This window comes from Oncorhynchus mykiss, chromosome 1, assembly GCF_013265735.2.
Source record: "Oncorhynchus mykiss isolate Arlee chromosome 1, USDA_OmykA_1.1, whole genome shotgun sequence".
Lineage (NCBI taxonomy): Eukaryota > Metazoa > Chordata > Actinopteri > Salmoniformes > Salmonidae > Oncorhynchus > Oncorhynchus mykiss.
Genome location: NC_048565.1, coordinates 86,010,438 through 86,025,065, shown reverse-complemented (window position 1 = coordinate 86,025,065; position 14,628 = coordinate 86,010,438). Strand labels below are relative to the sequence as shown.

At 43.0% G+C, this 14,628-nt stretch overlaps 1 protein-coding gene across 5 annotated transcripts in view; it reads left to right on the top strand.

Annotated features, from left to right (window-relative positions):
- Nucleotides 1-14,628, top strand: part of LOC110531925 (adhesion G protein-coupled receptor B3) — a 155,600-nt gene that overhangs the window by 22,111 nt on the left and 118,861 nt on the right. For all 5 annotated transcript variants that reach the window (XM_036987706.1, XM_036987698.1, XM_036987682.1 and 2 more), the window contains exon 3: nt 5,405-5,480. In XM_036987706.1, coding sequence (XP_036843601.1) covers nt 5,405-5,480 — 76 coding nt within the window. The remainder of the gene's footprint in view (nt 1-5,404; nt 5,481-14,628) is intronic.

Here is a 14,628-nt window from a genome sequence, read left to right as displayed (position 1 = left end):
ACCAACATTCTAGAATCTAGTGGTGTACAACTGTAAACCCAGCATTCCATTTCTAATGCCAGCACTAGCTGGGTCATTCCTACTCTGTGCCTTATGGACATCATAACTTATGGAGGAAAAAGTATATATACTGTATATATATATATATACAAATACGATTCCATCAGAAAAAGGACATGTTTGATTTTCAGGAAAACATATTGGTCAAGCTCAGGCACCTATTTTTTTAGGTGCATTTTCCAACCTGTTAGGTGTATAACCCTAACAGGGTGGAAACTAACAGTGTGGAAATGTGGAGCAAGATTGAGCTAGAATAGTGAAAATAGTGAACTTCTCTATCTAAATGTTGGGAATTTTCTCTATAATTAGCCTAACAGGGTGGAAATTGAATACTGGGACATACAGACTAACAACATGAAAAATGTAAAAAAAAAAGAAAGAAAAAAGTTAAAACTGAGCGTTTATATTTATTTAGCTTTGCACCATTGTTTTCTTACCATTGAAATGGTGACACTTCCTGAATGTGGTGTCATTGTAGAAAAGGGTATTTTTCTGAAATGGAAGGGGCATAATCTTAAATAAAATAATAATAAACACAATAATCATTATTGATGAGAGAAAATGTAACTAAGACTATAAAATAAATGAAGAAGGATTTTAAATATGTATTATTTTGTGGCTTATATTTGTCGTGGAATTTGATGAATAATACAGAGGGACAAAAACACCTACGTCCCTTTCAAGATATGTTTGTGTTTTTAAGGAAAAGGACATCTGAACTTATATTAAATTCCTTCTGGGATCCACATTTTACAGTAAATAAGAAGTGATATTTCCTGGAGACAGAAAAGGCACCTTACGGTGGGAATGACCCAGCTACAGAATAGCAACGGCAGTGATTGACAACATCTACCATAACTCTATGATAATAATTGTGTAAATGAGACCTAGCAAACAAGCAGAACCAAAGATATTGTAGTTCCCTTAATCTCAAAGTGCGTAAAGCAATAGTGGAATGGTGTCAAACACAAGGTTTCCATGTGTTTGATGATGCCATTTCATTCGCTCCGTTCCTGACATTATTATGAGCCGTCCTCCCCTCAGCAGCTTCCTCTGATGTTTGTATCCTGTTAACCCATGCCAGTGCAGAGCCCAGAGTGTAGTGACTGTGACAGACAATTTGGTTAACTGGCTTAATCAGTCGTGTCTGGACTGTATCAATGAGAGACAAAATGGCAGTTGATTTTCTAGCTCAACGCCGAAAACCATCTCACTCTTACTGAGTGGCCAAGAAGTTTATCCAGGTAGCCTCCCAAGTAGCACCCTAATCCCTATATAGTGCAGTACTTTTAACCAGAGCCCTATTGGCCCTATGTAGGGAATAGGGTTCCATTTGGAGCAGAGATCCAGAGAACTGCTCCAACAGGTGTCGACAGCCTCCATTTTGCTGCCTTTACAGCAGTGGTCACCAACCTTTTCTGAGTCAAGATCATTTTTGCAGTCAAAAAGCAAGCGGAGATCTACCGCTCAGATTCTTTTAAAAACATGACTTAAAAAACGGAACATTAACCTAACAGTTTTGTAGGAATGAGGTTTGTGCAGTAGGCCAAACATATTATCACAGCATATTGGCTATATAACTGGCCTGCCAATATTGTTCATTCCAGAACATATTAGATTTCAGTTAGTGCATACATCTCAAGATAGCTAGGTGGGACAACCACATATCACAGGCATAGTCAGTACATTTCCCCTCAATAATGTAGCTACAAGAAGGGGGGGGGGGGGGGGGGGGCTTTGCTGTCCTAGCTTCAGGGGGAAGATGGTTCCACCATTGGGGTGCCAGGACAGAGAAGAGCTTGGATTGGGCTGAGCGGGAGCTGCACTCCCATAGGGGTAGGAGGGCCAAGAGACCTCGGGTTGGGGTTAGAGAATAGCCTGAAGTTAGGGGGGGGGCAGTTCCTCTTGCTGTTCCGTAGGGAAGCCCCATGGTCATGTAGTGGATGAGCAGGTAGGGAGGTAGGCAGGTAGGGAGGTAGGCAGGTATGGAGGTAGGCAGGTAGGCAGGTAGGCAGGTAGGGAGGGGCAGTTCCTCTTGCTGTTCCGTAGGGAAGTCCCATGGTCATGTAGTGGATGAGCAGGTAGGGAGGTAGGCAGGTAGGGAGGGGCAGTTCCTCTTGCTGTTCCATAGGGAAGCCCCATGGTCATGTAGTGGATGAGCAGGTAGGGAGGTAGGCAGGTAGGGAGGGGCAGTTCCTCTTTCTGTTCCGTAGGGAAGTCCCATGGTCATGTAGTGGATGAGAGCTTCGACTGGAAGCCAGTGGAGTGTGCGGAGGAGCGGGGTGACATGACAGCAGTTGGGAAAGTGCCTCGCATAAATGTTATTTTACAAGACTGATGGTCCCTGCATCTGATGGTCATGGTGCTTTCAAGACAACTCGGGGGAACTCTGGGGAAAAAATGAAGTCAAAGAGTGCTCTTCAGGTCGGAGCCCTAGAAAGATGCCAGAGTTTCCGACTTGGAATTCCAAATATTTATTCAAATCGTATCTAGTTTTTTTCAGAGTTCCAAGTTGTCCTGAACGCACTGAAGTCGGAAGTCTGCGATTTGTTTTGAACGCGGCATTAGTCTCAGCAGAGAGAGGGAGAGAGCAGCAGAGGGTCAGCCTCTCACGGTCCCTGCTCTCTCCTTCCTTTCCTCTGGTGAGACTGACCAGAGAGAGGAGACTGTCTTCCACCTGCTCTCTCCTTCCTTTCCTCCGGTGAAATTGACCAGAGAGAGGAGACACTGTCTTCCACCTGCCCTCTCCTTCCTTTCCTCCGGTGAGACTGACCAGAGAGAGGAGACACTGTCTTCCACCTGCCCTCTCCTTCCTTTCCTCCGGTGAGAGAGAGGAGACACTGTCTTCCACCTGCCCTCTCCTTCCTTTCCTCCGGTGAGACTGACCAGAGAGAGGAGACACTGTCTTCCACCTGCCCTCTCCTTCCTTTCCTCCGGTGAGAGAGAGGAGACACTGTCTTCCACCTGCCCTCTCCTTCCTTTCCTCCGGTGAGACTGACCAGAGAGAGGAGACACTGTCTTCCACCTGCCCTCTCCTTCCTTTCCTCCGGTGAGACTGACCAGAGAGAGGAGACACTGTCTTCCACCTGCTCTCTTCTTCCATTCCTCCGGTGAGACTGACCAGAGAGAGGAGACACTGTCTTCCACCTGCCCTCTCCTTCCTTTCCTCCGGTGAGACTGACCAGAGAGAGGAGACACTGTCTTCCACCTGCCCTCTCCTTCCTTTCCTCCGGTGAGACTGACCAGAGAGAAGGGACACTGTCTTCCACCTGCTCTCTCCTTCCTTTCCTCCGGTGAGACTGACCAGAGAGAAGGGACACTGTCTTCCACCTGCCCTCTCCTTCCTTTCCTCCGGTGAAATTGACCAGAGAGAAGGGACACTGTCTTCCACCTGCTCTCTCTTTCCTTTCCTCCGGTGAAATTGACCAGAGAGAAGGGACACTGTCTTCCACCTGCTCTCTTCTTCCATTCCTCCGGTGAAATTGACCAGAGAGAAGGGGCACTGTCTTCCACCTGATGGCGAAACTCGAGTCGCACCACATCTGCCTCAGGCACAAATTCATGTTGTTCCTATGACCAGAGAAAGGGAAATATTCCTCAATATTGAAATAGACAGGACAAGCTGCTAATAATAATAAAAAGGCAGGGCTCTCGATACACATCGTTACTCATTCATTGCAGCGCGAGTGGAAGATAGAAGGAAGTTTTATGCTTTGTAGTAGCGTTGAATAATAACAGTGCTGACAGTGCTGAATAAACTTAGACATGAACTCGCTCATAAAAAAAACACTTATTTGCTGTTGACAGTCTCTCTCTGGTCATTGTTATAAGAGTTATGAAATCTCATGTAGGCTAGTATCAAACTTTGCCGTGGCCGAGGTTGTGGGAGCCGTAGGCACAATGAAATGGTTCAAAATGGGAACACTTTGCTTACCCGAATACAGGGCTTCTGAATCAAGTGCACCTACCACCCACAGGGCTTCTGAATCAAGTGCACCTACCACCCACAGGGCTTCTGAATCAAGTGCACCTACCACCCACAGGGCTTCTGAATCAAGTGCACCTCCCACCCACAGGGCTTCTGAATCAAGTGCACCTCCCACCCACAGGGCTTCTGAATCAAGTGCACCTACCACCCACAGGGCTTCTGAATCAAGTGCACCTACCACCCACAGGGCTTCTGAATCAAGTTCAACCTACCACCCACAGGGCTTCTGAATCAAGTGCACCTGACACCCACAGGGCTTCTGAATCAAGTGCACCTCCCACCCACAGGGCTTCTGAATCAAGTTCACCTACCACCCACAGGGCTTCTGAATCAAGTGCACCTACCACCCACAGGGCTTCTGAATCAAGTGCACCTACCACCCACAGGGCTTCTGAATCAAGTGCACCTACCACCCACAGGGCTTCTGAATCAAGTGCACCTACCACCTACAGGGCTTCTGAATCAAGTGCACCTACCACCCACAGGGCTTCTGAATCAAGTGCACCTCCCACCCACAGGGCTTCTGAATCAAGTGCACCTCCCGCCCACAGGGCTTCTGAATCAAGTGCACCTCCCACCCACAGGGCTTCTGAATCAAGTGCACCTCCCACCCACAGGGCTTCTGAATCAAGTGCACCTCCCACCCACAGGGCTTCTGAATCAAGTGCACCTCCCGCCCACAGGGCTTCTGAATCAAGTGCACCTCCCACCCACAGGGCTTCTGAATCAAGTGCACCTCCCACCCACAGGGCTTCTGAATCAAGTGCACCTCCCGCCCACAGGGCTTCTGAATCAAGTGCACCTCCCACCCACAGGGCTTCTGAATCAAGTGCACCTCCCGCCCACAGGGCTTCTGAATCAAGTGCACCTCCCACCCACAGGGCTTCTGAATCAAGTGCACCTCCCGTAAGCAGCACAAACCAAATACATAAAAGGAGTGCAAGCCTTTATTTGTGGCATTTCTACAGAAGTGCTTGGTGATTGATTAGGAACCTCTTGAAGTGACCACTGCCTTACAGGCAAAGATTCATTGGACCATCCCTTACCCTTTATCAATGGTTCATTGTTGAGGACAATTTAGCTGATTGCTGTTGGCAGGAAAGTTGTGAAGTGGCTTGTTTCGCTGCCTGGCCAAATATAGCTCCAAATAAAGCCCATCATTAAGAGTTAGTCTGTGTCTGTGGCCTGATATGTTGGTTTATGTGTGGTGTGCTGTGCTGTGGTGTTGTTGAGATTATTAAGGTTCATTACATCTTTCAGATGGCCAGCCCATTCATAAGACACTGTACAACCACTACCACAACTAAACTGTCCTGTAACCAACGGTGTCCAAACTGATTTCCTTCTGCCCATCAGACATGGATGGATCACCTGTTTTCATCCTGGGGACAGTCCTGTACAAGACTCTGGGACTGATGCTGCCTTCACCAAGGTAAGATGGCCCTTACATCTTCTCTATCAACATCTCTCTCTCTCTCTGTCTCTCTCTCTCTCTCTCTCTCTCTCTCTCTCTCTCTAGCACTCTGTCACTCTGTCACTCCTTCTCTCTCTGTCACTCCTTCTCTCTGTCTCTCTCTCGCTCTCTGTCTCTGTCACTCCTCTCTCTCTCTCTCTCTCTGTCTCTCTCTCTGTCTCTCTCTCTGTTTCTCTCTCTCCCTCTCTCTCTCTGTCTCTCTCTCTCTCTCTGTCTCTCTCCCTCTCTCTCTCTGTCTATATCTGTCTCTCTCTCTCCCTCTCTCTCTCTGTCCCTCTCTCTCTCTGTCTCTCTCCCTGTCTCTCTCGCTGTCTCTCTCCCTCTGTCTCTCTCTCTGTCTCTCTCTGTCTCTCTCTCTCTGTCTCTCTCTCTGTCTCTCTTTCTGTCTCTCTCTCTCTGTCTGTCTCTCTCCCTGTCTTTCTCTCTGTCTCTCTCTGTCTCTCTCTGTCTCTCTCTCTGTCCCTCTCTGTCTCTCTCTGTCTCTCTCTCTATCCCTCTCTGTCCCTCTCTGTCTCTCTCTCTGTCTCTCTCTGTCTCTCTCTCTCTGTCTCTCTCTCTGTCTCTCTTTCTGTCTCTCTCTCTCTGTCTGTCTCTCTCCCTGTCTTTCTCTCTGTCTCTCTCTCTGTCTCTCTCTGTCTCTCTCTGTCTCTCTCTCTGTCCCTCTCTGTCTCTCTCTCTCTCTCTCTCTATCCCTCTCTGTCCCTCTCTGTCCCTCTCTGTCTCTCTCTCTCTGTCTCTCTCTCTGTCTCTCTTTCTGTCTCTCTCTCTCTGTCTGTCTCTCTCCCTGTCTTTCTCTCTGTCTCTCTCTGTCTCTCTCTGTCTCTCTCTCTGTCCCTCTCTGTCTCTCTCTGTCTCTCTCTCTATCCCTCTCTATCCCTCTCTGTCCCTCTCTGTCCCTCTCTGTCTCTCTCTCTCTGTCTGTCTCTCTCCCTGTCTTTCTCTCTGTCTCTCTCTCTGTCTCTCTCTGTCTCTCTCTCTGTCCCTCTCTGTCTCTCTCTCTGTCTCTCTCTCTGTCTCTCTCTGTCTCTCTCTCTGTCCCTCTCTGTCTCTCTCTCTGTCTCTCTCTCTCTCTGTCTCTCTCTGTCTCTCTCCCTGTCCCTCTCTGTCTCTCTCTCTGTCCCTCTCTGTCTCTCTCTGTCTCTCTCTCTGTCTCTCAGCAGGGGAGAGGGAGACAGAGGGAATAAGTAGTCATTTGGGACACGGTCCAGGCGAGACAGCAGTGAGATGTAAAATATGATGTCAACTTTATTCTCTGACAAAGTGTCTGCTGCACTGCCTGAGTGTAAATCCTCCAATAGTATTTCACAGGCTATCCAGGGAGGGTTCATAAAAGACTCCTTCCACTTTGCTTTTCCAGGAAATGGCCTCTACATTGCACTATGTGTACTTGCAAAAGCTCATTTTACGTACTGCACTATACATACTACTGTACCCACGAGGATACAAAAACCCTTCTCAAGGTACATTATATACAGTAGATCAAAAATGATGTGGAGGTAAAACAGACATATTACTCCCATGATGCATCATTCTACCAGAACATCATCAATACTTCAAAAGGAAAAATGGCATCGCTTTCTTTTAGAATATCGTAGTAGAATACAATCTTTCAGTCGTGTGATCCATAGATGACAAGCCAATTATCAAAGAATCCATCAAAGCGGATCAACTGAAGTTTCCCTGTAACTTTTCATGAATTAAAACGACAAGCTTTACTCCCAGACTCAACAACAATTAATCTCTGCTTTCTGCTGAGGAGGATGACACCACATCTGTGGCCTAAATCGCACCCTATTCCCTATATAATGTACTTATTTTGACCAAAGCCCTGGTCTAAAGTAGTGCACTAAATAAGGAATAGGATACCATTTGGGAAGCAACACAAAATTGGGTTAAAATAATCATCATAATATCTCCTTCTGAACTCACTCCATCCTGGTTAAATCATATTATGTTCTCATACTACTAATTAGAAGGGACAGCGGACGACTAAGCAGTATTTCATGCTTGGTTTATGCTTTCAAGCTGGTTTCCAATATTGTTAGTTATTCTGTTTATCAGTTTGGACATTACTGTCATTACGTATCGTCAAGGCTCTCACCCAGTTAGAGCAAGGCTGCATATGAAATCAGGGCTCTGATCTAAAGTACACTTTGTAGGGAATAGGGTGCCATTCGGGACACACGCCTAGAATTTGAATCTCTTGCATTGAGTGAAAGACAAAAGGATGCCCGAGCAAAAGCTACATGAATACATTGAACTACATCCATGCATGTTAAGTTAAAATGAGTTTATGTTTTTTTATTTAACTAGGAAAGTCGGTTAAGAACAAATTCTTATTTTCAATGACGGCCTAGGAACAGTGGGTTAACTGGCCTAGGAACAGTGGGTTAACTGCCTGTTCAGGGGCAGTACGACAGATTTGTACCTTGTCAGCTTGGGGGTTTGAACTTGCAACCTTCCGTTTACTAGTCCAACGCTCTAGCCACTAGGCTACCCTGCCGCCCCATTTTTGTCACAAACATTTGTACACATCAGTACTTTATTAAAATTATAGCAACGACTTTATCAATCTTCTCTCTTATGCTGATACAGAATGAGCCTAGGAATGTGGCCAAGTCCTCTACTTAGCTAACGTCAGGTAGCTAGAACCATTATTCTCTATGATGCTGATACAGAATGAGCCTAGGAATGTAGCCAAGTTTTCTACTTAGCTAACGTCAGGTAGCTAGAACCATTATTCTCTATGAGGCTGATACAGAATGAGCCTAGGAATGTAGCCAAGTTTTCTACTTAGCTAACGTCAGGTAGCTAGAACCATTATTCTCTATGATGCTGATACAGAATGAGCCTAGGAATGTAGCCAAGTTTTCTACTTAGCTAACGTCAGGTAGCTAGAACCATTATTCTCTATGATGCTGATACAGAATGAGCCTAGGAATATGGCCAAGTCCTCTACTTAGCTAACGTCAGGTAGCTAGAACCATTATTCTCTATGATGCTGATACAGAATGAGCCTAGGAATGTAGCCAAGTTTTCTACTTAGCTAACGTCAGGTAGCTAGAACCATTATTCTCTATGAGGCTGATACAGAATGAGCCTAGGAATGTAGCCAAGTTTTCTACTTAGCTAACGTCAGGTAGCTAGAACCATTATTCTCTATGATGCTGATACAGAATGAGCCTAGGAATGTAGCCAAGTTTTCTACTTAGCTAACGTCAGGTAGCTAGAACCATTATTCTCTATGATGCTGATACAGAATGAGCCTAGGAATATGGCCAAGTCCTCTACTTAGCTAACGTCAGGTAGCTAGAACCATTATTCTCTATGATGCTGATACAGAATGAGCCTAGGAATATGGCCAAGTCCTCTACTTAGCTAACGTCAGGTAGCTAGAACCATTATTCTCTATGATGCTGATACAGAATGAGCCTAGGAATGTGGCCAAGTCCTCTACTTAGCTAACGTCAGGTAGCTAGAACCATTATTCTCTATGATGAGCGTGCCACCCATCAGTGTGTGGGTGTAAAGATATACAGAGCCTTCAGAAAATATTCACACCCCTTGACTTTTTCCACATTTTGTTGTATCACAGCCTGAATTTAAAATGGATTCAAAATGAGGTGTTGTGTCATAATGTCAAAGTGGAATTATGTTTTTAGAAATTTTAACAAAGTAATTTAAAATGAAAAGCTGAAAGCTGAAAGCTGAAAATGTAATAAGTATTCACCCACTTTTTTTATGACAAGCCTAAATAAATTCAGCAGTAAAACTGTGCTTTATAAGTCACATAAGTTGCATGGAGTCACTCTGTGTGTAATAATAGTGTTTAGCATGAGTTTTGAATGACTACCTCATCTCTGTACCCCACACATACAATGATCTATAAGATCCCTTAGTCGAGCTGTGAGTTTCAAACACAGATTCAGCACAGATTCCATAAAAGACAAATGGTATTTTCCAATGCCTTGCAAAGAAGGGCACTTAATTGGTAGATGTTTTTTTAATTTTTTTAAGCAGACATTGAATATCCCTCTGAGCATGTTAAAGTTATGAATTACACTTTAGATGGTGTATCAATACACCCAGTCACTACAAAGGTGATTCTAACATGTATTGACTCAGAGGTGTGAATGCTTACGCAAATTTCATTTTCTGTTCATTAGCAAACATTTTCTAAATACATGTTTTCACTTTGTCAATATGGGTTGCTATTAATGTTTCTCTCACGTAATTAGTTAGCGCTAGTGTACAGTGCTGGATAGCTAGATAGTTAGCTACTGGCTACATGTTAGCTAGCTGGCTAGAGATGTTATCTACAACAACCCACAATCAGATGGATTTTCCTGTTGCACAAAGCTTGCTTTTGACAGAGTAGACAGCTTTTGCAACAGGTCCTCATACACTGAGAGGAAAACCAATAGCAGATAAGATAAAATAACACATTCAGCAATGCTATCTACCAGAAGTGAAATGCAGCCATCAGTCAGTCTCTCCTCAGAGCAGTGATCTACGCACGTGGTCCTGTTTCTTTGTTCCCGGCCTCAACTAACCCAAACAACACAGCACTCCACCCTTTCAAAATGAATGATGCTGCTATTCTTAGCTTCCTTGGGAGTGCTGCACTACAACTATACATTAGCCCACTGTAGGATGGTCCTGAAGGAAATATAGTCAAATATATATAATCTACTGATGAAATTATAGCATTAGCAGTGCAGCTGGATTTCCAATGGTCACTGATATTCTACTCTTATAAAAGCCATCCACTGTTATTGTATTACATCTGGTCACTGATATTCTACTCTTATAAAAGCCATCCATTGTTATTGTATTTCCTCTGGTCACTGATATTCTACTCTTATAAAAGCCATCCATTGTTATTGTATTTCCTCTGGTCACTGATATTCTACTCTTATAAAAGCCATCCATTGTTATTGTATTTCCTCTGGTCACTGATATTCTACTCTTATAAAAGCCATCCATTGTTATTGTATTTCCTCTGGTCACTGATATTCTACTCTTATAAAAGCCATCCATTGTTATTGTATTTCCTCTGGTCACTGATATTCTACTCTTATAAAAGCCATCCATTGTTATTGTATTTCCTCTGGTCACTGATATTCTACTCTTATAAAAGCCATCCATTGTTATTGTATTTCCTCTGGTCACTGATATTCTACTCTTATAAAAGCCATCCATTATTATTGTATTACCTCTGGTCACTGATATTCTACTCTTATAAAAGCCATCCATTGTTATTGTATTTCCTCTGGTCACTGATATTCTACTCTTATAAAAGCCATCCATTGTTATTGTTTTTCCTCTGGTCACTGATATTCTACTCTTATAAAAGCCATCCATTGTTATTGTATTTCCTCTGGTCACTGATATTCTACTCTTATAAAAGCCATCCATTGTTATTGTATTTCCTCTGGTCACTGATATTCTACTCTTATAAAAGCCATCCATTGTTATTGTATTTCCTCTGGTCACTGATATTCTACTCTTATAAAAGCCATCCATTGTTATTGTATTTCCTCTGGTCACTGATATTCTACTCTTATAAAAGCCATCCATTGTTATTGTATTTCCTCTGGTCACTGATATTCTACTCTTATAAAAGCCATCCATTGTTATTGTATTTCCTCTGGTCACTGATATTCTACTCTTATAAAAGCCATCCATTGTTATTGTATTTCCTCTGGTCACTGATATTCTACTCTTATAAAAGCCATCCATTGTTATTGTATTTCCTCTGGTCACTGATATTCTACTCTTATAAAAGCCATCCATTGTTATTGTATTTCCTCTGGTCACTGATATTCTACTCTTATAAAAGCCATCCATTGTTATTGTATTTCCTCTGGTCACTGATATTCTACTCTTATAAAAGCCATCCATTGTTATTGTATTTCCTCTGGTCACTGATATTCTACTCTTATAAAAGCCATCCATTGTTATTGTATTTCCTCTGGTCACTGATATTCTACTCTTATAAAAGCCATCCATTGTTATTGTATTTCCTCTGGTCACTGATATTATACTCTTATAAAAGCCATCCATTGTTATTGTATTACCTCTGGTCACTGATATTCTACTCTTATAAAAGCCATCCATTGTTATTGTATTTCCTCTGGTCACTGATATTCTACTCTTATAAAAGCCATCCATTGTTATTGTATTTCCTCTGGTCACTGATATTCTACTCTTATAAAAGCCATCCATTGTTATTGTATTACCTCTGGTCACTGATATTCTACTCTTATAAAAGCCATCCATTGTTATTGTATTTCCTCTGGTCACTGATATTCTACTCTTATAAAAGCCATCCATTGTTATTGTATTTCCTCTGGTCACTGATATTCTACTCTTATAAAAGCCATCCATTGTTATTGTATTTCCTCTGGTCACTGATATTATACTCTTATAAAAGCCATCCATTGCTATTGTATTACCTCTGGTCACGGATATTCTACTCTTATAAAAGCCATCCATTGTTATTGTATTTCCTCTGGTCACTGATATTCTACTCTTATAAAAGCCATCCATTGTTATTGTATTTCCTCTGGTCACTGATATTCTACTCTTATAAAAGCCATCCATTGTTATTGTATTACCTCTGGTCACTGATATTCTACTCTTATAAAAGCCATCCATTGTTATTGTATTTCCTCTGGTCACTGATATTCTACTCTTATAAAAGCCATCCATTGTTATTGTATTTCCTCTGGTCACTGATATTCTACTCTTATAAAAGCCATCCATTGATATTGTATTACCTCTGGTCACTGATATTCTACTCTTATAAAAGCCATCCATTGTTATTGTATTTCCTCTGGTCACTGATATTCTACTCTTATAAAAGCCATCCATTGTTATTGTATTACCTCTGGTCACTGATATTCTACTCTTATAAAAGCCATCCATTGTTATTGTATTTCCTCTGGTCACTGATATTCTACTCTTATAAAAGCCATCCATTGTTATTGTATTTCCTCTGGTCACTGATATTCTATTCTTATAAAAGCCATCCATTGTTATTGTATTTCCTCTGGTCACTGATATTCTACTCTTATAAAAGCCATCCATTGATGTTGTATTACCTCTGGTCACTGATATTCTACTCTTATAAAAGCCATCCATTGATGTTGTATTTCCTCTGGTCACTGATATTCTACTCTTATAAAAGCCATCCATTGTTATTGTATTTCCTCTGGTCACTGATATTCTACTCTTATAAAAGCCATCCATTGTTATTGTATTTCCTCTGGTCACTGATATTCTACTCTTATAAAAGCCATCCATTGTTATTGTATTACATCTGGTCACTGATATTCTACTCTTATAAAAGCCATCCATTGTTATTGTATTTCCTCTGGTCACTGATATTCTACTCTTATAAAAGCCATCCATTGTTATTGTATTTCCTCTGGTCACTGATATTCTACTCTTATAAAAGCCATCCATTGTTATTGTATTTCCTCTGGTCACTGATATTCTACTCTTATAAAAGCCATCCATTGATGTTGCATCTGCACTAGTTTTCTTTGTGATCCAGTCCTAAATCCATATTTGACTTAGTAATGTGGCCTGTTTATGGAAACAGCAGACAGACTGACCCAGATTGTGGTGTTCTTGCCCAGGATCAAACATCGAACCCAGTCTTTCTCTCTAGAGAGTTCCAGACGTTCTATGGAACATCTTTGGGCCCAGCTGAGAGCTCTAGAACCTTCTCCGACCCTCCCTAGAGAACTGTAGGTCAGACACTGTCAGTCAGAAACCAAAATGGCACACTATTCCCTACATTTAGCACTACTTTTGACCAGAGTCCTTTGGGCCCAGTCAAAAGTAGTGCACTATATCATAGGGAGTAGGGTGTCATTTGAACCAGTCAGTCACTGTAGTATCAGTTTGGTGGTGTCACAACCTACTGTTTTGTTTCCCCAGGAGGTAAATGAAAGAGAGAGAGATGAAAGAGGAAAATGAAATGTGACATTCTCTGTTCTCCACCCCATGACACACGTTCCCTTGAAGATAAAGACAAATAAAGTGCAAAGAGGACACAGTGTAGATCTGAACCTGAAAAAGTAGAAAGGCTCCAATTAACTTCCTTTTGAGTAGTTCTCTTTCATACTCTTTTTTCTGGGCCAGTTCAGGTGAGGTGAGAAGAGAGGCAGGCTCAGAAGTGTACCAGGCCCCTTTCTACCAAGTCACCCTTTCATGAACTACAATGTATTATTATGTTTCAAAACGCATTACCACTCTAGAGAGAAAGTCATCCATTTTTATTCAGCAATAGAATTCCCCCCCCCCCCCCCCCCCCCCATATCTATATTCAGGAAGTAAATAAGCCAAAGACAAAAGGAGAGGAGGCGTGTCATTTGAAGTTGGTTTGGGGTCTTGCTTTGCAGTGGAGATAGACTAGATATACACTGCATGAGATGAGGTGGAGGCACGGAATGCGTCCCAAATGGCACCCTATTCCCTGGACCCCAGGAAGGCAGCAGCTAATGCATCCCAAATGGCAGCCTATTCCCTGGACCCCAGGAAGGCAGCAGCTAATGCATCCCAAATGGCAGCCTATTCCCTGGACCCCAGGAAGGCAGCAGCTAATGCATCCCAAATGGCAGCCTATTCCCTGGACCCCAGGAAGGCAGCAGCTAATGGGGATCCTGAATAAATACTGTGCAGTACTTTTGTAGTAGTCCAGTAAAAAGGGAATTGGGTGCCATTTGTGATACAGACAGTGTTTAAAGATCTCTGTTAGATTCAGGTTGTTTGGTAGAGACACTTCACTGTGATTCATTTAACGTAGAAAAGGCCAGAGCTCCAGACGTGTCTATTTTCAATCTTTTGTGACTCGCTCCAAATGGACCATGAAATCACACCCTAAGTTGGCCCCCCAGTGCCTAAGTTGGCCCCCCAGTGCCTAATTTCTCTCCACTCGCTCTGTCTGGGCTCCAGTTCACATGTATTTGGGTTGACTTGCTTCACATGTGTCATTTTGTGTGTCAGGTCTTGTCCTGCAGTGCCACAGCAGGTGTGTTTGTCAAGTGCCTCACAGAGAGGTGTGACATGACATTTTGTGTTGTTCTTTGCATCA